We start from the raw sequence: 24,710 nt of genomic DNA on the forward strand, positions 1-24,710 counted from the left end.
TTGAAGTGATTTTGTTAGAAGTTGTCAACTCAATGATGTTGAAGAGAGATACAATTGAATATTATTATTTTGGTGATGTGTTAAAGTTGAACAACTCTTAATATTGGAGTTGCTCTTAGAGCCAATGCAAGCAATCAAAGTTGCTTTGTTGCTTATGTGTAATTATTATTATTTTTTATGCTTATATATATAGTAATGATTACGGCATTGTAGCCACTTTTGGCACCGATGCTTTTCATTTTTCTCACAAAAAATTAATAAAATATTAAATCAATTACTATTTTAGTTTAAGTGAGACCCAGCTCAATTATAAAATATTATTTTTTAGAACATGTAAAGCAACTTAAAATGCTTGCATTGAAGATGCTCTTTATGGGTCATGTAAAATAAATTATATAATTAATCTTAAAAAATGATATAATTAAAGTATTTCGTAAGATTAAAATATTAGAAATAGAATTTACCATGTTTTAGTTTTGAAAAGTTGATAAAACTAGCAACTCTAAATTAATAGATTAAAAAATAGTTAGTGTAGTAAGTATTAAGTAAAATAGTAAACTTTTACGGAAAATAGTCAAGATTTGACATTGTGGATAAAATACTTACAATGCAGATAAAATATTAAAAGTGCGATTAATTTTTATTGATTTTCTTTTTAACATTCACTGCTCGTTTTATTTTCATTTTACATTGTTAGTTTATTTTCAAAATTATACGTCATGTTGTTTTAATTTATTTGTCTTTCATTAGGATCTTAGTGCTTTTATGTTTTATAGATTTTTTACGATGTTAAAATATTTATCATGTATATAATTTTACATAATGATACATTTAAATAACTTATATCTAGTATTTATAGATTTGTATTAAATTTTAGCTATTTTATAAATATTGGAAAAACTTTGATTATTTATAATTATATTATTCTTCAATAATATTTAGTTTCTAATCACTAATGAGTTAACTTTAAAGATGTATTTTTTATGTAATTAAACTAAACTTGGAAAAAGGAGAGGACCTTAGTATATCCCAATTCCAGTGAAGCTATCAAATATATTTGAAGCTATATCCATATATGAATGAGTATGATCACAAAAGTCCAAATCCAATATGTTTTTTTTTTTAATATTCTATTTTTACAAGATGAGATGAGACACTCTAGATTTAGTTCATTGAATACCCACCATTGGTGTCACACTGTCACGTGAATACTTGATAGTGAATCACTTTGTTGCAAATCCCAAATATTTGCAATCACCTTATTGTATCATCAATCAAAGTCTCTCTCTCCCTCTCTCTCTTTTGTCTCTCTCATTTGCAATATTATATTAGGGATTGAGCAGTTCTTAACACAATAATCAATACATTCTTCTGAAATTTTAGAGAGACACGAGAATACTTATATACCATTGACTAACTATTTTTTGGGTGTATGGCAAAGTGGTAACACCACATGGTTTGAACTTTGAAGAATATGCTTATGACGAAAGAATACAAAAAATTTATTCTATTTACATATGAGTTCATGAGCTGTAATTCTCATGGGCATTACTGCCATGCTATTAGATGAGTTTATATTTTATTTTTTATTTTTTTTATACTACAAAAACACAAGACATAGTCAACTATTCGTCCAAATAAATTTCAACCCCTTTGCTATCATTGAGCTTATTATTTTGCCTTTGGTAACATGGTTGCTCAATAATTCTAATTTGAATTTTAGACTTCCCATGTGATATATCTGCGTTTTCAATATTTCTACTTATATAGAAACTAAATAACATGTAATATTCTTAAAAAAGAACACGTAACAAAAATTATTCAGCATCAAACGTTTTAAGTAACCTTAAAATAAAAGTTTAAAACTTACTTAATTAGGAGGATTCACTAATCAACCTATGACTAATTTCCTTTACTTCCAAACGCGTATAACTAAGAAACTGATTTAAAAGAGAATATTGTGCTTTTTAAAATTAATACTACATATATTTGCGACTTTAAATTTAAAGAACATGAGCAATATTTCAAAAAACTAAAATTATGTGTAATATGTGAGTGACTTTAAAAATAGCCAACTTGACCACTCGAAACAAAGCAAAATAAAAATTTATGTTCTGATTGCCGAATTCTAGAGCAATATTTTTTTTGTTTTCTGGCTCCACGAACAATGACAAAACAAATTTTTTATTCGTTTCGAACTCTTTTAACAATATCGAAACAAAAATATTGTTTCTATAACATAATTCTTTTCACTTTTAGAACGTAACATCCCTTTTTTTTTTTTTTTTTTTTTTTTTTTTTTTTTTTTTTTTAATCGGAATCACGGAATTTATTTTCCAATATACTCTTCTATATAAAAAAAAAAACGTATTGATTTTTTTTTTTTTTTTTTAAATGAAGCTGTCTATTTTCTTTTTCTTCTCTATTCAAAGTTTTAGTCTTTGAATATTTGATAGACACCGGCAATAGGTCAGAAATAGCAGCTTATTTTGAAGATGCATTTAATTGTCACAATATTTTTTGACTAGAGAAATCATGCTACAAAATTCATTACTAAGAACAGCTTGACTCAAGCTAGCACTAGGCTGGTCCCTTAACATCTCCATCTCAATCTGCAAAAAAATAAATAGGTTACTAGATTATCACTTTCCATCAATTATAATATTAGATCACAAATATTTTAAAAACCAAAGATATATTCTCTCCTTTTGATTATCTCATTACCTATAAACCCACCAACTAATTAATTAGAGCTTTAGTATGACTGTATGACCTTCTTCTTTCCCTTTCGCAAATAATTACCCAAAAATAAAATGAGAATTTATAACCATAATATGGTACAACTACAATAGTTTTTTTTTTTTTTTTTTTTCCTTTCTTTCTATCTTTACTTTTTTTAATTGATAAATGGTCGTTGTCGTTTGTTTTCCCTTGTAATTTATTGAGCAACCTTATGATGAGGAATAAATAAATTAAAAATAGTTGTACATAATAAATTAATAATGCATGGTCGTCTAATCCAGAAACAGTCCAAATATTGGCCAACAAATAATTCTTCCCACTAATCCCAGTCTCTCAAAACCAACATTTATAAATCTCTCCCCACTAACCCATTTCCTCTGCCGCCAAACACTCCTTTTTCCCTCCCAATCGGAATCGCCAATGCCCAAACCCCGACGGAACTGAACTATCCCCGCAACCAAACACCAACATTCATACCCATTTCTCTGTAGCCAAACACTCCTTCAATGCCCAAACACCGACTGAACTGAAACTATCCCCGCAACCAAACAATGTCCAACTCGAGGAGGTCCTCACTCGGCGGGTCGACTCAGGAACTCAGGCCCCGAGTCATCGAGTGCATCAACAGACTCGCCGACCGAGACACTCTCGCCATCGCCGCCGCGGAGCTCGACGGAATCGCCAGAGGCTTGACGGAGGATTCATTCGCCTCGTTCCTGACCTGCCTCCACAACACCGACGGTTCCGCTAGGGTTCCGGTGAGGAAGCACTGCGTGAGCCTCCTGACGGTCCTCTCGGAATCGCACGGCGATTCTCTCTCGCCGCACGTTTCTCGGATGCTCGCGACGGTTCTCCGGCGGATCCGCGATCCGGACACGGCGGTGAGATCGGCCTGCGTCGACGCCGTCGCGGCGATGTCGGCAAGGATTACGATTCCGCCGTTCGCGGCGGCGTTTCTGAAGCCTTTGGTTGAGGCGATGGCGACGGAGCAGGACGCCGGAGCGCAGATCGGCGCGGCGCTGTGTTTGTCGGCGGCGATCGAGTCGGCTCCGGAGCCGGACGCGCCGCAGCTCCGGCGGAGCCTTTCGAGGCTGGGGAAGCTGGCGAGGAGCGACGGATTCAAGGCGAAAGCGGCGGTGCTTTCACTGATCGGAAGCGTCGTCGGCGCCGGAGGAGCTTCGAGCGCGGCGATTCTCGATTGGCTGGTTCCGAGCGTGTTGGAGTTTCTCAGCAGCGAAGATTGGGCTGTGAGGAAGGCTGCGGCGGAGGTGCTCGGAAGAGTCGCGGTGGCGGAGAGGGATTTGGCGGAGAAGTATCGGGATTCGTGCTTGACCGCGTTGGAGAGTCGGAGATTTGATAAGGTAATTTTGCATTTTCTGTTGGATATTCTCTGTGTTGATTGTTATAGAATGATGAGCGAAAATGTATAAAAATGTTATAATGAAAACAGGTTAAGGTTGTGAGAGAGACTATGAACAACACATTGGAGCTATGGAAGGATGTTTCTTCTACTACTTCCGAGGGATTTCCTTCTCCAACTCAATCTAGATCTTCAACTTCAACAGGTAAAACATTATTTTTTTTAATCTAATATTTTCAAATCTAGCCTTTTGGAAGGGTCATAATATGTTAGTTAGTGACCATATAACCATACAAGTCCCAGCAAAAAGGTTTTTTTTTTTTTTAATAAATTATTAATTTGGTTTTGGACTCGAAATGGGACCAGATAATGGGATTGGTCGATGTTTCCCTCCGCTGTCGAAAAGCTCTCAAGATTCTATCTTTAAGACCCCTCGAATGAAGAAATCACCGGTCCCCACAAAACGGTCCCCTCATTCCGACTCCGACGGATCATCGTTGAGGAACAGTGTCAAGAAAGGAAGTTCCCTCAGGGATAGTCCAATGAAGAAACCCGCGTCGAATTGGAAGGTTGAGATCTCGGTGCCGGGCTCGAAGGTCCCTCGAGAGGAACACGTCCCCTTTAGAAAGACACGCGACGAGAGAGGGTATAGATTCGGCGGCTCTCGTGTCGTTCCGTTTCAAGACGATGATGAGAATGAAGGTTTGGGTGTTGAAGATTGTGACACCGCCGAAGAAGAAGGAGAAGAAGAAGAAGCGTTCGAGAGCCAAAAGGACGCCGAGGGTCTGTGTTTGATCCGCGAACAGCTTCTTCAGATCGAAAACCAGCAATCCAGCCTATTGGACCTTCTTCAGGTGAGTTTAATCGACGTATCAAAATGTTATGGATTTAGGGGATATAGGATCCATGATATAGTATTAGATTATGTAGAACTATTATAAATATGGTAGAAGAAAGACACCCTAATTGTATTAGATTTTCCCGGGGAAAAAAACTATCCTTTGTGTTTCGTTAATTAAGAAAATGATTAAAAAAAATTAGCGAGGTTCTAAATCTCAACACAAAACCTCTGAATATTATATTCACAAAGTATACTTATTAATAATAATATAGAAGTATGAATTAATTATAAATGTCTATTTTTTGCTCTTCATCGGGTGTAAAGAAATGTATGAAAAAGAAACTTAAGACATTGATTTAATTTTTTTTAAACTCGAGTCTGTTTTCTTTAAGAAAGAAACCTTTTCAAACGGACATCATTAACCCGTGGACATGTTTTTCCTTACATTTCAGAGATTTATCGGAAGCTCCCAGAACGGCCTGAGCTCGTTGGAGACTCGGGTGAACGGAATAGAGACGGCATTGGAAGAGATGTCGTACAGCATGGCGGTCTCGAGCGGAAGAATCGCGGACGACGACAACACGTGTTGCAAGTTGCCCGGAGCTGATTTCTTGAGCTCCAAGTTTTGGCGCAGAGCCGAGTCCTCCGAGAGATTCCCGTCCCTGCTCAACCGGGACTGTGGCACCGAGGTCTACAAGCTCGAGAGCCGAAGATTCCGGCACCGAAACGGCGCCGCCGCGTTCGTGCCTTCAAACAGGCTCCGAAAAGACACGGCTCGAGATTCCACTGCCAACAACGGGTTCGACGGGGCGTAATAATAGACCAAGTTCCCACTTTGTACAGTTTTCCCTGAGTAGGAGGTAATTTGAGATCTGAATTTCAAAACTTTTAATTAAATTTTTTTTTTTTGGTAGTTTTTTGTTTGTTTATTATTAATTGTCTACGGCTTCAAACTTCAAACCACAGCTGTTTTTTTTTTTTGGTTTTTTTTTCTTCTTTTTGTTGTGTATGTGACCAAGGCATTGGAATCTATATTACTACTTTTGACAAAAGCTCCAACGGATATTAACTTTGAGATAGAAAAAAGGGCAAAGAGCTAAACCAAGAACTGTACTAAGAATCGGAATACCTGCAACTATGTAATGTGGTTTTTGGATTTTTGTTGGGATTCAATTAAAAAAATGTCCTCTATGTCCTTTTGATTAGTCCTTGCAAATATTTCCCAGGTCTGAATTTCTTTTAACTTTTTTTCTCTCACATTTATGAGCCGAGTCCTTGACTTTTGTTTATAAATCTTCTTTAGTTGTCAAATAGTTCATACATACGGAGCGAACTCGAGTAAAAAAAATGGGTCAATGACGATCCGTCGTCGAAGTGAAATCCTTTAAATTCTTTATTCTTTTTCGACCCAGAATTCCGATCAAGTCTTGTCCTTGGAGTTGGTTTTTCCGAATTCCGTTTCATCTGGCCAGAGATACTCATTGTTCAATTTTTTATTTATTTTTTTTTTAATTTCACATCAGCAAGGTTCTAGGCTTCTAGGAAAGTTGTATTTTGTGATTCAGGCTGTACAGATCGAAATATCCATTTCTTGTTTTGAAGTCTCTCTATCAACAAACAAAGTACAATTTTTTTCTCTTTGATTTGGATGATTAGTTTATTGGAGCTTTACGATGTCTCGGTTAGAGAAGTGGCCCATCAGATTCTGGGTTAGGCAACTAATACTTGTACTTTGGTTCCTCAATTAGTGACCACTTCCTAACTTTCTCAAGGTTAAAATAATATACAGAAATTCAATATATATATATATATATATATATATATATATATATATATATATATTCTTTCAAATAACAAAGAATTCTATTAGATAGAAGTGATTACAATTAATGCAGTCTCAATACAAGAATACACTTGATCTCGGGCTGAAACGGACCTATCAATATGATCGTATGAAAGCATTCATGGGGTTCAAACATGACGTGCTGGGAACCAACGATGGAAGACCACCAATGCACACAAATAATCGAGCACAACAACGGCTTTTTGACAAAGACATCTATGGTTGATGAGAGAACCCGATCCACTAAGACCAAAAGACCTTGAAAGAGAGTCTTAAACCTGCATAAACCTATGTCAAACAGGAATTCCATTACGGAAGAATGAACGATGTCTAATCCAACTTCAAAAATACAAACAAACAGTGCGAAATGCATTACAAAAACACAAATACAAAGCAAAAAAAAAAAAAAATACAAAATTCTTTAGCCTCATGTGTGTTGACAAAAGCGGAGATGAGCTGTGGTGAAGAAGGGGTGCCGTTGTTGCAAGCAGCCTCAGAGGGAAGAAAGAAAAACGAGCAGCGGCTAGGGTTTGAGTTGAGAGAAGACGATGGAGAGAGAAAAGGGTTTATAGCTACAACTTCAATTTTATTTTTTAAAAGGAAAATAATTTCAATTTCATTTTATGTGTAATTGTAAGTCAATTTTGGTTTTATGTCAAATTGTCCTCATTTTTATCAGTTTACTTTTGACAAGTAGTTTTAAAAGAAAATGTTAATTGCACCGGAGAAGTCCAAGGCTGGGGAAGCTGGCGAGGAGCGATGGATTCAAGGCGAAAGCGGTGGTGCTTTCGCTGATCGGAAGCGTCGTCGGCGCCGGAGGAGTCAATCGAGTACGGCGATTCTCGATTGACTGGTTCCGAGTGTGTTTCTCAGTAGTAGCGAAGATGCTCGGAAGAGTCGCGGTTGGGATTTTGCGGAGAGGTATTGTGATTCGTGCTTGACCGCATTGGACAGTCGGAGATTCGATAAGGTAATTTCGTATTTTATATATCATTAAATATTATTAGTACCGATGAACTAAAATGTTTAAAAAATGTGATTAATGAAAACAACATATTTGAGCTATGGAAGGATGTTTCTATATATATATATATATATTAGTTAGTTATGTACTCACTTTTGTTATGCTATACATTTGCATTTGGCAGTAAAAAGCCACTTCAAAGTGCTGAACTAAACTACAATACATTCCTTATATAGTGATTTAGTATTGGAAAATTGATTATACGCAATCTATGTTGGGACTTTAATTTCTCACTTGGTTATCTATTAATACAATATACATTACATATATATATATATATATCGTACTTATGATAAATAAATAAAAAAAACATAATTGTCCACATATATAACTGATATTACTCACATAAATTGAGTCTGAATTGATGATTTTTGATGATTTCTTTCCTGAATAGAGTTTTTTTTAAAAAAAAAATTTAACGCACGCAAAAATTGAACATCGGAGAAAAAATTATGATAATTTCAATCATCATTATTCGCGCTATAGATAATTCGTGCGGCGCACAACATATGAAAACTGCGAAAAGAATTTGTTTCTCGTTTTAATTGTAATTTGAGTCCGAATCCAATTTATGGGCGCATAATGCTCCAAAAAAACATAAGAAAGCTACATCTACGAATCAGAGTCCCGAAAAACATTGTTCGAGTTTTTGTGGCGCAATCGAACAACTTCAATGAGATTGTCATGGACTAATGTGGCACTGATCTTGAGCAAGTGTTGTGTTTTGGATTGTGGGCATTATGAAGCCCACAAGCCCACTTAATATTGTGAATGTGATTTGGTGCCTCGACACCTTGCGTTGATGCACAACTCTTAAATAAAAAAATTATATAATGAATAATAGCACCTGAATAAAATGAACAAAATATTATAGTGAGTTTTATGGTGAGCAACTTTTAAGTTTGCGAGCGTTTTTTTTTTTTTTTTTTTTTTTTTTGTGTGTGTGTCAAAAATTGACAATGGTGACGTGGAAGAATATATAATAACATCGGAGTTGCTCTAAATGTCTCCTGAGAATTTAAATTTTTTTACTAAGATTTGATTTTTTATTTTTACCCTTTAGTGTTTATGTACTCACACTAATTGTAGCTAGTTTTTTGAACTTCTTCTTTCTTGTCTTATATATTATTCCTAAACTATGACATCCACACTAGTTTTGGACCAAAATCCAATATGTCTAAATTAATCCAAATCTATGACTACCCATTTGATTAAATTACGTTTTTAACCTTTTTCATTATTTTTCCTCTTTCTATTTCTTTTCACTTCTTATCCCCTCTGGTCAGTTGTTTTTTTTTTTTTTTTTTTTTTTTTTTTTATAAAAAAAACAATCCACATCTTCTCTCTCTCTCTCTCTCTGCGTCCAGAAAAGCCCCTTTCTCTCATCCATGAATTTTTTTTTAAGCATGTTGTTCATTCATTATGAACAGCTCTATCCCCAAACCTTCATCTTCTCCCATTTCCCTTGATTCATACAAAAACCATCGCTGAATTAATTTTGTCAAAGCTCTTTCGACCACCTTTTGGGCGGATCTCTGAGCCTGTATTTCGAGGGCGATTCTCCGAGAATCAATGAGAATCGTTTTTTCTTTGTTTCTTAACATTGGAACTTATTGATATTAATGTCAATAAAAAGGTACAGTGAGTTATTGAAAAATAATTAATTCCTGTTCTTTTTTTATTCATATTAATGTCAATAAACATTGGAACTTATTGGTATTAATGTCAATAAAAAGCCACAGTGAGTTAATGAAAAACTGTGAAGATTTATTGACATTGATGTCAATAAAATTGCATTTTTATTGACATTGATGTCGATAAATCTTCAAAGGATTTTCCCAGAACCGTTGAAGATTTATTGACATTAATGTCAATAAAAATGAAACAATGTCAATAAATCTTCAACGATTCCCAGAAATTTTCAAAAAATTTTCCAGATTTTCCATGCTTCCAAAATCGTTCTTTTATTGTTTTTTAACTTCTTTCCTTGAGTTGAAACCACTGAAAAACAAGTTGAAGACTAGAGAGAGAGAGAGACGAGTTGAAGCTTGAAGACGAGAGAGAGAGAGAGAGATGAGTTGAAGCTTGAAGACGAGAGAGAGAGAGACGAGTTGAAGCTTGAACCGAGAGAGAGAGAGAGAGAGAGAGAGAGAGAGAGAGAGAGAGAGAGAGAGTAGAAGAGAGAGAGAGAGAACGTAGGACATAGGGCTGAGAGAAGGGAGATGTGAATGAAACATAATACAATAATAAACTAAAATATAAAAAAGAAATGAAATTGTTAATATTGAGGGTATTTTTATACTTAAAGAAAATATATAGTCATAGTTTAGGATTAAATTGGACTTATTTGATTTTGGTCCAAAATCATTATGGAGGTCATAGAATAGGAATAATCCCTTTCTATATTTATTGTATTATATAATGCTAATATATATATATATATATATATATATATATATTTCATTTTCCATACTGAATTAACTTAAAATATTTAATATTATTAAAATAATTAAAAAATAAAATAAGAATTCCACTATGTATGTATGGCTTCTAAAGTTTTCACATAAGGAATAATTCTATCATTGATCGCGACATAGGCATTGATTGTAATTGAAATAGAATTTCGGTCCTATTCTTGGGCTGAAGTAGAACGAAATTACGGAGCTTTTTTTTTTTTTCAAAGGCCCAAGTTCATGCATTCACATTGACACATAAAGAACACACGAAATTTAAGACATGGGAATGGTAGTTTATATAGACATTTTCCATTTACATCGAAAACTCATAGAAAATTTGTCTCCCAATGAACACAGGAATTACTTTGAAAATTCAAAAGATTATGTGTAACAATATTTGAAAAAACTTATAAAATTATGTTAGAAGAGTTAAACGTACTATTAATTTGAATACAACTTGAATAACATTTCGATTAAAAAAGAAAAAAAAAACTTTAGACGAACAAGAATATAAACCTTTAAGCTTAGAAAAATAGCAAATATAATGGAGAAAGATGGTAAAGATATGAAATAGACTTAATGAATTCTAAAAAGTTAGGGCTAAACGTATATATATACTTGGGTTCTTTTTTATGCGTTGATTTGTATGCATAGTCTCTGTTGGGAAATGATCTCAACTAATAAAGATTTTGATAATTTGAACAAAATTAATAATAACTATGTTTTTGGACACTGTAGATTTATAAGTCTATAATTAACAACAATTGTAGATATATAAGTATAAAATTACTAATAAAAATGTCCAAAAACATAATTATTAATATTTTTGTCCAAAGTATCAAAATTATTACGTGTTAAGTCTATTTCCCTATTATGTTCAAAGAGCTTCAAAATAATGTAACTCTTTTCAATCAAAGTCTTGTTATGGTGTCAAGTTACTATTTTCCTATTGGATTCGTGTTTGAATCCAAAGAGCTGAGAGAGATGAGACTTTTGAGAGGTATCGGCGAGCGGACTTCGTAAGAAACGACAATCGTCTTAACAGTCATTATATATATATATATATATATATATATATATATATATATATATATATATATATATATATATCTGATAATGCATTGGACATCTCTTATTCAGCACTCAAAAAGTCAAATAAATAGTTGGCCCTTCTATTGTGGCATTGGATACTACCATTGTGCATAACATAAGGTGAATAATTGTATTTTTCTTATAGAATAAATCGTAGTGGATAACATTTAGTGCAGGTAACAGTACTCCTCTTTTTTTTTTGTTCATAAGAATACTATCATATTCATTCCTTAGGGGAATAATTTTTTATTCGCATGAGCTCTTCAGAGCATTTATTACCTATAGTGTATAAAACTATAATCTATATAGTTGGATATGGTAGTTCTCTTTAGCTTTTAGGAAATTCCACAAAATTCTGTTTCCTGATAAATCTCTGAATTTACAATAATTTTATAAATATTTCATATTTAAAATTAGATGAGTTTGCTATTATTTTAAATGAAACTATAAACGGCTAAAGATGAGTTTGCTGTTAAGCTGAGTTTGCTGTTATTTAAAATTTAATTGAAAATGAAAACAATAAAAATAAAAATGTAAACAAGAGGAAAAAAGAATGTGTAAAATTATGTTAAAAAAAAGAAAGATATTTTCCAAAAAATAAAAATAAAAATCTGTTACTACCATAGAATGATAGTTTTCGCTCAACTTTTAGGCCTTGTTTGTGTAATAAATAAGAGAGAATAGATAGATTCTTTTACAAGGAAAAATAATTAAAAAGAAAATAAATGATTGAATAATTTCTTAAGTATGTTTGGTAAGAAGGAAAGAAAATTGGGTGAATGGATTGTTTAAGGGTATACTTATAAAAAAATTAATTTTTTTTTCTTTATGAATTCTCTCTCATTTAAAAATTGGAGGGATTGAAAATTGCGAGTCCGGTAAATTTATAATCTTTCCAAATCCTTCGTCAATTAAAAAATCAATTTCTTTCCCTCGTTATTTCGGATAACTCTTTAGTCATGACATATTTCCATGTTATTTGATCAATAGATATGAAGTAATTCTTTAAGAAGGTTTTGATCAACTTTTCTCTCTTCTTTGGGGGTTAATGACAAGCTTTCACTGATGTCACAAAATCCTTGATAAATGGGATCTAATATCATCAAGAATAGTTCGGTCCCCACACTTTGGCTTTTTATATATCCCCAAAGATGGAACGTCCAATACGAGTGTCATATTGGACCATCCATATAATAGCAAACCAGGCTTATCACAAACTCACATGTCGACTATAATGACAAACTCTATATCATTATATCATTAATAACTATACTTGTTTTGTTAATCATAAAAATCACAAGAAGTTAGCGGAATGTCAATTTTTTAGGGTCACATTCAGAATTATATAAAGCCCTTCTTTTATTCATTTTATAATGATCAAATAATGACTTATTGTGATGAAAAATGGACACCTAACTCTCGTTCATCATGTGGTTGGGTATATTCTGCATTGGAAGAACATTACCAAAAATATATACGTACCAATTCGTAGTCGAAATAAAATAGCAAGTTAGTTGAAGCATCTATTATTCTTCCTCATATTTGGAAGAAAAAAAATCCCATTTTTTTTAGGGTTTTGTTAATTTTTGTCTTCTTCTATATAAAAAATATCTAACCAATACTTAAAACACAATAAATAAGTATACAAGGGAATAAGATAATTCATCCGGTGAAGGTTGGAACTTTTGAATCATAATTGATCATAGAATTAAAATATGTGGTCTCATGAAAATATGAAGGTACAGTCGAAAAATAAATAGCAAGTTCGTTTGAAGAATCTATTATTCTTCCTCATGTTTTGATTAGTTAAAGGAAAACCCATTTTTATTAGGGTTTTGATAAAATATATTTTCTTTCTTCTATATAATATATAGCCATTAACCAATATTTTAAAGCACAATAAATAAGTATATGAGAGAAGATAACCCATCCGGTGAAGGTGGGAACTTTTTTTTAATTATAATCATAGTGCTTTATTAAGTCTCATGACTTAGACCCACCTAGTACACAAGATTAGGAATTTAATACGCCAAAGGTGTATTGAAACCACTTTATTAATTATAAATGTCTGTCTTTACTACTATTTTTTTATGGTTCTCTTGTCAGCAAATATATCCCATGCCCATAACCGTAAACAATGCTAATGAATAATTAACAAAGTTGAATTACGCCACAAAAGAAAAATAAAATCAAACTTAAAATTATTGCCCCATAGATTTCAATGCGCAATAAACCCACAAGACACACTATAATATGTTTTCTTATTTGTAATTATGTTTTGGAGAAATACATGTGAAAAAAATTTGCTGCGTGTGGTAAATGAAAAATGGAAGTTCTATTTTCTATTATCGAACCGGCGTTATTTTACTATTATTTATTAGGGCAGTGTAGATTTATGGTCGTTTTCAAACTTGAAATTGCAAAATAACCACCGTTTGGATAATTATTATTTATTAGCCACACAACATTATTTCCTATCAGATATAGACTGAATTATCCTTTAATTTAAATTTCGTCCAGCTCAATAATTCATAATGAAAAAACGAAAAATAAAGATAAAAAAATTAATGATGCGATTAATAAGGCATATTTCAGGGTACACGTAACCAATTACACAATTTAAAAAAGAAAACCAAAACATATAAGCCATTCAACACATTAAAATCGCAGAAAAAAGCTCTTGGAGAAGATAAATGCCACGTATCAATGATAATTAAAAATAATTAATTATGCACAAAACCATAGAAATATTGACGAAAAGAGATAAACAAATACTTATTAACAAAAATTAACGATTATTTACTGTGAAGAACATATAATCTTGAGACCAGTACGTTATTAACGATTATTATTGATTATTAACTGTTATATATTACTAATTATTACTGCGAAAATTTGAAGAAAAAACAGAAAAATGAAACGAGCGCAGAGTAATTTTCTTTAAATCTTAAAGTTTTTTTTTTAACTCACAACCTTTTTTCTTATGAACTTCGAAATTTACTAAAAATAGCAACGGTTTTTTTTTTAAGTTTATTTTGAAATCATAAAATCCAGATCCTATAATTAAGGAATTTAAATAATAATGATATTTTTTTAATACGAAAATCAATTTTATTAATTAACTACTAAGGGTATATTTGGTACAAAATAAGTGGTTTCACTCGCCACATCATCAATTTGGCTAATTATCAATTATTAACTAAACGTTGGTTATAATAAAATTAATATGTTTTAAGTGGTTTAGTTGTTAACAATTCTCTATTTATTATTCTAATAAGATTTCAAAACTATAATATACTTGATATTTTATCCTCTCAACTAATATTATAAGTAAGATGATCCTCAAATGATTGATTTTAATATTGTATTTTGGTCCAAATAAATAGATTAAGATATTCTACTGAAATCCAATGCATTTACTAACCAAATAACTAAGCATATTTATAATCATAAATATCTTATTTAATTATAATTTTGTAAAAGACAAGATTTATAAAGTATAGAGAAAGGGCTTGTAACTTGTAAGGTTTAAAAGGAGATGAAAATAAAACAAAATCAAGAACTTCCGTGTCATGTGGGAGATTTAATTAGTAGTTACAATCTAGAGAAATTGTCTCATTTGTCACCGATTTCATAACATTTTCCTACTTTCCACCAAAAAACTAATTTGACCCAAAATACCACTATCTATATCAACAAGACATCTATTTTTACCCTTCACTATTAGATGTCAACATTGTTGACATAGATGTCAATATTGTTGATATAGATGGTGGCATTTTGGGCCAAATTAGTCTTTTGGTAGAAAGTGAGAAAATATTATGAAATTTGTGACAAATGAGATAATTTCTCAACAATTTATCTGCTAAAAAAATTAAGTCTTTTAGAGACTAAAATTTTAGGAGTATTGCTCAAACCTTAATCTATATGGACGAAATTTTCGGTCACGTAATATTTAAGAGGCTATTTGCACTAATTAATTTCAATAGATGGGACGGACATCGATGATGCAATGTTATACGTTGAACATAAAACATGTGTTGAGACAACAAAAACAAAACCTCGAATGCTTGCTTTACACGGTCTATTATTATTCTTTAAGCCTTTTTTCTTTTGCCAATGCCAGCCATTATCTATGCATAAGAATACCCACCACCTTACGATAGACAACGAATGGACAGCCAATACTGGAAGGGCTTAAAAGTCTTGAGCTTAGCCGCAATAAAGTTCAATAATTCACATTTTGGATTAATTGTGGTGTCATTTAACCCCGCAACGGACAAACTATGATTATGAACATATTATTTTTTGGAAAATATAAAACTTTATCAATTGATACAAGCACAAGGCACAAAATAAAATAATAATAATAAAAAAAACAGAAATTACCGAGCCTTGCAAAAGCTCTTCTCATATAAACAATATATTTTTAGTTTATTTTATATGATGGACTTAGTCTGGGGCTATGGATAGATTGCTTGGGACCAAGGGCAAGAGGGCTAATTAAAATTAAACTTTTACATTTCTAGACTCTAGATTTGACTTCTGACGTGGCTTGATCTACACATGGGCTGTTCTAGCACTTACCGGAGTGAGTGGTCATGCACTACTACGTCATGATTACTAGTCTATTTCTACGTAAGAAAGTGTTTATTATAATCAGTCTTCTACTAATTAATATACGGTAAAGCGTTTGATATTCAAGGAATTTAAATGTATTTTGTATTTACTATATGGGAGAATTGGGGAAATGAAAAGTGACAGACAGTCAAAGATTAGGAGAGTATGGTTAAAATAACGGTATTTATTTGACCGACAATTAATGTTTTTTTATTACGACAATTAATATTTTCTCATATGATTATGAGATGTGGTGTAATCGTAGAATTTACGTATAAGGTGGTTTCCTATGGATAAAAAAAGAAAGAGGAGAAAAAAAAGGGAGTGGGGTTTCCCAACAGAAGGGAAAAATCAGTAAAACCAAAACGAAAATTTATTATTTTGTGGTACTTTCTTTATTTCCCTGCGCAAGGTCCAAATCCCATAAATTCTATTCTTTCTAAATTTAATTTTCATTCCTCTTTCCCAGTTCCATCCAATTCTTTTGGAATTTCATTAATTTTTTTATTAATTAAAAAAAAAAACATTGCGCGATTCCCCCAGGCGGTATAAAAATATTTTCGTTCCTAAAAAAGAAGAAGAGAAAAGTGAGAAAAAATCCAACTTCTCACACAACTCTCTGAAGTGGAGAGTTTACAACAAAACCCCATCATATCAAACACACGAAAAAAAAAAACACACCAAAAAAAAAAAGAAAGAAGAAATTCTTTTCCACCGCCGTCACCACCAAACACTCATCAACTAGCCACCCCTTTTGAACGACACCCAAATTAAAAGAACCCAAATATCTTAAATATAATCGATTAGAATATCGAGAGAGAGGAAAAAAAAAAAAAGAATAGAAAAAAAGAAAAGAAAGAGAGAATAGAACTTCCCAGCAAAACTGTCGGCGAATCAGATCTACACTCAATCTCTCAAAACCCTGACGTATCTCTCTTTCAGTTTCTACATTCCTTCCTCGCCTTCCATGGAGTCGGAGCAGCGACGCAAGAGGAAGCGCGTGGGAAGAACGTACAGTAGTCAAGCAAAGCACTTCACGCTCAGATCCTTCATCCTATGCGTCTCCTTCGTTTTCGTCGTCTTTCTCGTCGTTCATAGATTCCCTTTCAACGCGGCGTCGTTTCGACCGGTCCTCGGAACCCACTTCCTGTACTCCTCCGCCTCCGCCGCGAGCAACTCCCTCGGCGAAAAACGACAGTCGTTTTCTTCTCCGGCCAAAGTGGGAGACCGTGTCGTTTTCCCCGACCACGTGCTTCTCTTCACGGCTGACGGTACGGCTCTCCGACCAGACGGAGTGGACTGCGTGTATCGTCACCGTTCTGAGTCTCAGCCGGAGCTGGGCTTCTCGGTCAGGCAGGTGATCTCATCCGACGGCTACGATGAGTCCCGCTCCATCGTGCGGTGCCCGCTTCCAATCGGGGAGATCTCGGCCGTCGATTTGCGGTGGAAAGGCGATAACTGGGTCCCCGAGCGGTCCCGGGGGAATCGGACGGCTCTGATCACATGGGACAGGCTGGTCTACGAGGCGGCGATCGACGGAGACTCCGCGGTGTTGTTCGTCAAAGGACTGAATCTCCGTCCCCACAGGAAAGCCGACCCGTCGAAGTTCCGGTGCCAATTCGGGCTGAGGAGCGGCGGAGAGTCTTTCAGCCTCGCCGCTCCGGCGATCGCCGCGGCTCAGGAGGTCGTCCGGTGCGCTCTGCCCAGAAGCTTCCTGGGCAGCCCCGAAAAGGCTCGGGGGATTCGAGTCACCGTGAGCCACGCCAAATCGACTCTCCCTTCTGTGGCGAGGCTTCGCGGCTCATCGAACTCGAATTCGAAGGAGAAAAGATACGAGCTTTGTGCGTGCACGATGGTGTGGAACCAAGCCGGGGCTCTGAGGGAGTGGATATCGTACCATTCCTGGCTCGGGGTCGAGAAATGGTTCGTATACGACAACGACAGCGACGACGGGGTCGAGAGAATCGTCGAAGAGCTCGACGAGCTCGGATTCAACGTCTCTCGGCGGAGCTGGCCGTGGATCAAGACCCAAGAAGCCGGGTTCTCGCACTGCGCTCTGGCCGCGAGGGAGGACTGTAAATGGGTCGGGTTCTTCGACGTCGACGAGTTCTTCCACTTCCCGGGCCGTAATTCGGGTCGAAACTCCCTCGCCGAGCTCGTCTCGAACCACTCGTCCTCGGACGAGACCATCGGAGAGCTCAGGACGACGTGTCACAGCTTCGGACCGTCGGGTTTGACCGAGCCGCCGAGGAAAGGGGTGACCGTGGGCTACACGTGTCGGCTCCAGAGGCCCGAGCGCCACAAGTCCATCGTGAGACCCGACGCGCTCGATCACACCCTCCTCAACGTGGTCCACCACTTCAGGCTCAGGGACGGTTTTCGCTACCTGAACGTCCCCGAGAGCGCTGCTATGATAAACCACTACAAGTATCAAGTTTGGGAGACTTTTCGGGCCAAGTTTCACCGGAGAGTCGCGACTTACGTGGTGGACTGGAAAGAGGACCAGAACAAAGGGTCTAAGGATAGAGCGCCGGGTTTGGGGACCGAGGCCATAGAGCCGCCGAATTGGAAGCTTCAGTTCTGCGAGGTTTGGGACACGGGCTTGAGAGACTTTGTCTTGGTGAATTTCGCTGACCCTGCAACCGGGTCTTTGCCATGGGAAGAGAAGTCTCAGGCTCGGCTGTGACGAACAAGTAACAGAGCTGTCATACAAGTTAGATATTCTTTGTTAATTTAATTTTTTTTTTTTTTTCTGGTTTCATATTCCTATAGGCGTTCTATTGATTTAATTGCATTATACTGTATACGCTTGTAAATTTTTGACATAATGAAATGAAAAGCTTTTGATCCCTTTTTTTTTTGTGAATGCAAAAATATTGGGGCACTCTCGAGTCCGGAAAATCTGTTGATTACCTTAAAATTAGTAAAAATCATAAGAACCATGTGAGCCATTGAGTCTAACATGGGATTAATCACGAGATATAAATGTTGAAGATGAAGTATTAGTCAAAGTATTATTTAAGTACGCTAAATGTGATCCAACAAAATCCAAACAAATAAACCATTTGGTGATGGCGTGGAAAAATAGATTAATTTTTAAACGGAAGTTGCATAAATAAATTGACTCGTACTGCTAGATTCCAAATTCGGATGGAATCTATGCCCTCTATTGGGAAAATAGATTCCAAATATGAATAAACTAAAAACAAATTACATTGTTAAAAAAAAAAAATTACAAAATATTTCCCCTGCTTGGCATACAAAGCATAGCTACACATCTTATCATCATTTTTTTATTACGAACTTGTCTAAGTAAGATTAATTAATTAGCATACTTACAGTTTCAAACTTTATTCTAGTTGGACAATTGACAAATCATCAGAATATTTTGCCAGAGTAGCATCCAGCTTCTCTCCAATTAGAGATATCCAAGCCTGTAATCATTTTTTGAATGTTAACCACCACCACTACTAAAAACATAAAAAATTGACAAAAAAAAAAGACAAGCAATACATATTGTCTCGAATTGTCGTTTAAGACACGTATTAGAATAAATCAAACTGACAGCAAGCAAGTATTTTTCTTGAAAGCTCAAACCTAGTGGCGTATTAGTTAATATTATCACATGTCATGAAGACAAAATGCTACTACAATTTACCCTTAGTCTTTATAGTTGTGAGTCTGAACAAAAGTAAATAATTAAAGGTAGAAATCGGCCGATAGCAGAAATTTTACGAACCCTGTGTGTACCAATTCGTATAAATTAGCTGAGCCTTATTTTTTAGATTACAAGCAAAATATCTTACATACCGATAATAAAATATATTTCGGTAAATTTCATAAATAGCTAGAACCACAAGCTTAAGGTTATTTCAGACCGCTCGAGATCCTAATTCTCAATAAAGAAGTTGATCAATAACTACGTATAAAAAGCGTTTTGCATTAGCATTGAGCACAGTATAAAACAACTTAACCAATTCGGTTACCATAGCTATAAAAAGGTCACAAAGTCTGTATCAAAACTAAAAGGGCATAACCTGGTCAGATGTTGTGAAACCACGAATTGTATCGCCTCCAATAACTGCGATTCCTTTATCTCCAAGTGGCTGCAGAATTACTGCCTGCAAATTCAAAATCATTGTAAGAAAAAGCAATTGTAAGTATACTAAGCAGGGCCAGAAATGGCTGTTAACTTATTTTCAAGCTGGAAGCATAAATTTTTTCCAAACTGGATTAGCTTTTAGTAGAAAGAACCAATAGTCTGAAACAAAAATTATTTCCAAACTGAATGGAGGATTAGATTTGAGTAGAAAAACCCATATAGCATGAAACATAAAATTATTTCCAAACTGAATGGAGGATTAGATTTGAGTAGAAAAACCCATATAGCATGAAACATAAAATTATTTCCAAACTGAATAGAGAATTAGCTTTTAGTTAGTATAAACAACCATGTTGTCTATGCTACAAACAAAGAGCAGACCACTGGTGCAGATGCAACATTAAGGAACCTATTTAGAGTTGCTAAGCAAACCGATCGTGGTGGATTCATGTGTTTTTTACCAATCGCAAACCAACAAAAATCATAATATAGCACTCAAATTACGTTATGGAATTGCCAACGACTTATTCACTAATGACATCAAAAGCACGAAGAGCAATAGACTGTAGTTTCGAGTTGACACTCCCCCTAGGACTTCCGGTACTACATATCATTGTATGTTTACGGCACGAGGAAAGAAAGATTTGAATGCACATGAACATAGTCCTAAATTTTCCCATACAACTTTGAGAGAACATATAAACAAATCTTTGGTATGAATAAAAAAGTATATGAACTAGAACAAAGTGCGTTGGTTATTCAACTACGGGCATAGTTAAAAGGAAAGTACCTGCGTATTTGACGGTAAAAAAGGAAGTTGAGACTTTCCCGGATAAAGAGCTAGATTGGCCAAGTAGCTCTCTGCAATATCAAACTACAGCATTTAGTCTCAACATCAAGAATTCGGTACAACAAGACCTTAAAGTGTTTTATTGTCGACTAATTACTTACGAGTGCCTGATTTCATAACACCTTGACAAAGAGACCCCTCCATCAACTTTCTGGAATCCACAGAATCAAGATTTCCATCAATATCTGACGATTCGGCAGCCATGCCAATCTGAAGGATGCAATTTCCATCGTAAACAACAATAAGAGATCGGCAACACGTTACGTCCTCAAGAGATTCCCATATCCTAAAAATTGGCAATGGAAACAAACTATAAACAGTGAAGAAACAATGTAGTTATACAACATCGACTTAGCAGGATCGCATATCCATAATCCTATTCAAAAAGTTTTTTTTCACTAAATGTAAGGAATTCCTAGAAAAGAGTCGAATCGCACTTTAAGCAACGTTAAGAAAATTATTTTGACGAAGACTACATATTTTACCAGATCAATTCTGAAGCTACACGACTTGGAAGATCGGGATTAATGATCTGGCATTCAATCCCTTGAGGATTCACCTGAGAAATCAAAAGCAAACGACTTCAAAAACAATATTTATTGTAGCCGAACGAATGATAAAAGAACAGACTAAACAAATTTCTAAAGGAATTTAGCAACAATCAATGTGAAATAATAGATAATCTCACCACCGAGATCGTTTTGGGTCTGATTGAGAGCCACACTAGACCAGCCAGAATGTTCGTCACAGCCAAACCGAGCGTCAACAAATCAGCTCTTGATTGAGAGCTAATTATGCATTCAACAAAAAATTTCAGTCGAACACAAATTCAAACTCAAAGTAATGCACAAACAAAAGCTCTTCACTGTCAGTGTCAACAAATGAAAACAGTCAATGCTACTTCAAAGAAGCATCCATTATTCAATCATACCATAATTCACTTCAACAGTAACAAGGAATCGAAATGCACGTTGAGATTTCAGAGGAACACAGAGAGAGAGAGAGAGAGAGAGAGAGAGAAATTGAATTTCCTTCCATACCTGCTTGCGTCAGCAACGGGAGCGATTCCGGAGACGGCGCGATTAAAGAGAACGGCGAGGAGAGAGAAACCGCCGACGTAAATCGGAAGGCTCCGAACGAGGTCGTCGTTGTTCGTAACCCAATCGGCAACGAAATCTCTACTCGGCTTCGGTCCACTGTATCGTCGTTCCTCGGAGCTCGCTTCCGAAGAAGAAGCCCTAGCGCCGCGGCGAGCGAAACGACGCAGAAATTTGCGTTTCGGAGTCCATGAGACTGGACTGGCTCGGAGGAAAACGATTCCCGCTTCGACTGAAATATGGTTAGAAACGGAGAGCATTTGAATGGCTTTCGCGGAATTAAATCAAATTTGGGTCAAGTTTAAGCGCCGCGACTGTGAGAGAGAGATATTTTACTATTTTGTTTTTCTTTAAATGGGTGAAGCTGATTGTATGCTCCGCGGTCTATAATAACGACGTGTGCTCATTGAAATGTAACCGTTTGATTTTTTTAAACCTCGAACGGTTGAACCGCCCCGTATTAAACCTCGAAAGATTTGGATCCCCAGAATGTACGCGGCTTCTCCTAGATCCTTCGTATCGAATTGTTTTGCCAGTCAGACCTTAACCTCAGATAACTTACCCACGTCATTACCAATGAGTAGTATATCATCGACATATAGCACCAGAAACACAACTTTGCCTTCGTGTATTAACTTGTAAACACAAGGCTCATCTATTGACTGTTCAAAGCCGAAGCTCTTTACAGTTTCATCGAATCTAATATTTCATGACCTAGATGCTTGCGTTAGTCCATAAATGGACTTAAGTAACTCACAAACCTTGGTCTCTTGACTTTCTTCCACGAAACCGTCTGGTTGAGCCATGTAAATGCGCTCGTCAAGATTGCCATTCAGAAAGGCTGTCTTGACATCCATTTGCCAGATCTCATAGTCGAGAGCTGCAGCTATGGATATGAGTATGCGGATGGATTTAAGCATCGCGACTGGCGAGAAGGTTTCTTCATAGTCAATCCCTTCTTGTTGGGTCTTGAGTAGAAAATAAATTCATTTGAACCGAAAGATTTTCAGTGTCAACTCTTTAATGGAGTCAGTTGACATTAAGCTAAACTTGGAAAAGGTTTGTGAACTTTTGAGTCCAAGTATTTTAGCTCAAGCTTTGTTCATTTGGATCCATGAGGTCACTGTCACGAATCACATCGAATAGGAATAGTTAAACTGGAAGCTAAGTCAAAACAAGAACGAAAATAGTAAAAAATGTATTTTTGTCTTTTGAGACAAAGGATGAAATGAATGTCAATAAATTTTTTGACAAGTTCATTTGATGACTTAATGTCACTCGGCCATATTAAAATAATTGGGCCTTGTGAATTAATTTCATTTCATAGGAATTTTATTGAAAATTCTTAATGGGCTTTTTTCATGTTGTCATGAACAAGTGGAAAAGCTTCTAGAAGGCCTTTCTTGAATGAGATAGGCGTTCAACATACCCAAGAGAAAGAGAAAATATTTTGTGCATAAATGTATGAAGATACTTGCCAAAATAAAAAGAGGAAACAAATTTCCCCTAAGAGGAAATGAGGTAGGCGCCCAAGAGAGAGACAAAAGGCAAGGCATGGAACAAAATAGGAAACAAATCCAAGGATTAATGAAGCTTACCTTGGCCGAGTATGTCATAGAGGAAAAGATGAAATTGGCTCATGAATATGTGATATTATATAGAAGAGGAAACTACCTTATTGAATGTAAGACCTCTCCTATAAATAAGAGCCTCATTCTTCTCATTTTTCTCATTCCACATAAGTTAGAGATTGAGAGCCTCTCTCTCTAGAACTTGTGGTTGCCGCCCTTTCCTCTCTCTCTCTAGTTTATTTTCGATTTTTGTTTTGGCACCTAGGTCCTCATTTGACCTAGTGTTTAGCTCTGCGACTTCAAGACTCGTTCTTAAGTCGTAGTGTTTAAAAGTGATCACTCACTGATTCCTTTTATTTCAAGTGATTTAGTGATAGAAACTTTCGTGGTTGCTCGAGGTACCGAGGAAAGAAAGAGAGACGTGCTGCGAGGGGAGACGAGCGTTGCAAACTTTCCAAAGGCTTCTCAAAGTTCAAGCTTCAAGAAAGGTTAGTAAACTTCTAATTATAGTTTTTATTTATATGTACTTGCTCTTTGTCTAGGTTAGTAAAAAACTGTTTTTACTTGAAAAGAATTTTTTTTAAATTCCGCCGCTTTACGAAGCGTTAAACATTTTCTTAAACCCTAGATCAATTCCAACAAATGGTATCAGAGCTTTGGTCAAAGATTAGCATGTACATGTATTTAAAAATATGAGCTTGAAAATCGTTTTCGAAAGTTTACTAATTTTGTGACAAGTTAGAATTGTTATCTTAGATTTTTTTTAATTTATTGCTCTTGCCTTTAAATTAAAAATCATGTTGATTTTCTATGAGTTTGGGATGTTATTAAAACACATTAGAATCAGTTCTAAAAGTTTTTAATTTTTTATATTGAAAAACATGTTTTAAAGGTTTGAGATTTTTCGAGTAAATTTTGTGACTAGTTATATTGTCTTGCTAGTTTCTTTTATTTACTTGAATCGTTTTATGCATGTTGTTATTTCTTTTATACAATGTTATTACCTTGCTAATAAAACACAAAATAAAAGCTTTAACAACATCCTAAAACGTTCCGTTACACTAGATTCTTTTTCGCACCTAAAAAGGACCAAGCTTTAATTATTTATTTTT

The 24,710-nt window shown here is 35.1% G+C and overlaps 3 protein-coding genes across 5 annotated transcripts; 2 read left to right on the plus strand and 1 right to left on the minus strand.

The window, feature by feature from the left end:
* The first annotated feature begins 3,003 nt into the window (after nt 1–3,003).
* LOC149403438 (TORTIFOLIA1-like protein 4) lies at nt 3,004–7,843 on the plus strand. Of its 3 annotated transcripts, none has more exons than XM_089609305.1 (5): nt 3,004–4,103; nt 4,193–4,307; nt 4,469–4,956; nt 5,396–5,803; nt 7,484–7,843. In XM_089609305.1, the coding sequence occupies exons 1-4, from the start codon at nt 3,294–3,296 to the stop codon at nt 5,756–5,758; spliced, it is 1,776 nt and encodes a 591-aa protein (XP_089465431.1). In that variant the 5' UTR covers nt 3,004–3,293; the 3' UTR covers nt 5,759–5,803; nt 7,484–7,843. The 3 variants fall into 3 exon arrangements, with proteins under 3 accessions (XP_089465431.1, XP_089465432.1, XP_089465430.1); XM_089609306.1 differs by lacking the exon at nt 7,484–7,843 and adding an exon at nt 6,247–6,433; XM_089609304.1 differs by lacking the exon at nt 7,484–7,843 and having other exon boundaries at nt 5,396–6,185.
* An 8,613-nt stretch (nt 7,844–16,456) lies between these two features.
* Nucleotides 16,457–18,828, plus strand: LOC149403439 (glycosyltransferase family protein (DUF23)). The gene has a single exon (XM_089609104.1). It carries the CDS (start codon nt 16,946–16,948, stop codon nt 18,662–18,664), a length of 1,719 nt encoding a protein of 572 aa, XP_089465230.1. The 5' UTR covers nt 16,457–16,945; the 3' UTR covers nt 18,665–18,828.
* A 203-nt stretch (nt 18,829–19,031) lies between these two features.
* CCB4 (cofactor assembly of complex C) lies at nt 19,032–22,344 on the minus strand. The gene is made up of 7 exons (XM_089609105.1): nt 21,971–22,344; nt 21,619–21,718; nt 21,416–21,489; nt 21,032–21,216; nt 20,871–20,941; nt 20,016–20,099; nt 19,032–19,412 (listed from the first exon to the last, which is right to left on the minus strand). Exons 1-7 carry the CDS (start codon nt 22,285–22,287, stop codon nt 19,329–19,331), a joined length of 915 nt encoding a protein of 304 aa, XP_089465231.1. The 5' UTR covers nt 22,288–22,344; the 3' UTR covers nt 19,032–19,328.
* Between the last annotated feature and the right edge of the window lie 2,366 nt (nt 22,345–24,710).

The sequence above is a fragment of the Urtica dioica genome, chromosome 3, assembly GCF_054948205.1.
Source record: "Urtica dioica subsp. dioica isolate 48M chromosome 3, U.dioica_male_clone48M_v1_H2, whole genome shotgun sequence".
NCBI lineage: Eukaryota > Viridiplantae > Streptophyta > Magnoliopsida > Rosales > Urticaceae > Urtica > Urtica dioica.

What these genes read in the sequence shown, in the direction of transcription:
- LOC149403438 (XM_089609305.1), top strand. Translation starts at nt 3,294, where the DNA reads ATGTCCAACTCGAGGAGGTCCTCACTCGGCGGGTCGACTCAGGAACTC. An exon ending in TAGATCTTCAACTTCAACAG is followed by an intron (nt 4,308 to 4,468) that starts GTAAAACATTAT and finishes AAATGGGACCAG; the next exon opens with ATAATGGGATTGGTCGATGT. An exon ending in GCCTATTGGACCTTCTTCAG is followed by an intron (nt 4,957 to 5,395) that starts GTGAGTTTAATC and finishes CTTACATTTCAG; the next exon opens with AGATTTATCGGAAGCTCCCA.
- LOC149403439 (XM_089609104.1), top strand. Translation starts at nt 16,946, where the DNA reads ATGGAGTCGGAGCAGCGACGCAAGAGGAAGCGCGTGGGAAGAACGTAC.
- CCB4 (XM_089609105.1), bottom strand. Translation starts at nt 22,287, where the DNA reads ATGCTCTCCGTTTCTAACCATATTTCAGTCGAAGCGGGAATCGTTTTC. An exon ending in TGTTATGAAATCAGGCACTC is followed by an intron (nt 20,942 to 21,031) that starts GTAAGTAATTAG and finishes TTGATATTGCAG; the next exon opens with AGAGCTACTTGGCCAATCTA. An exon ending in TTTTACCGTCAAATACGCAG is followed by an intron (nt 20,100 to 20,870) that starts GTACTTTCCTTT and finishes TTGAATTTGCAG; the next exon opens with GCAGTAATTCTGCAGCCACT.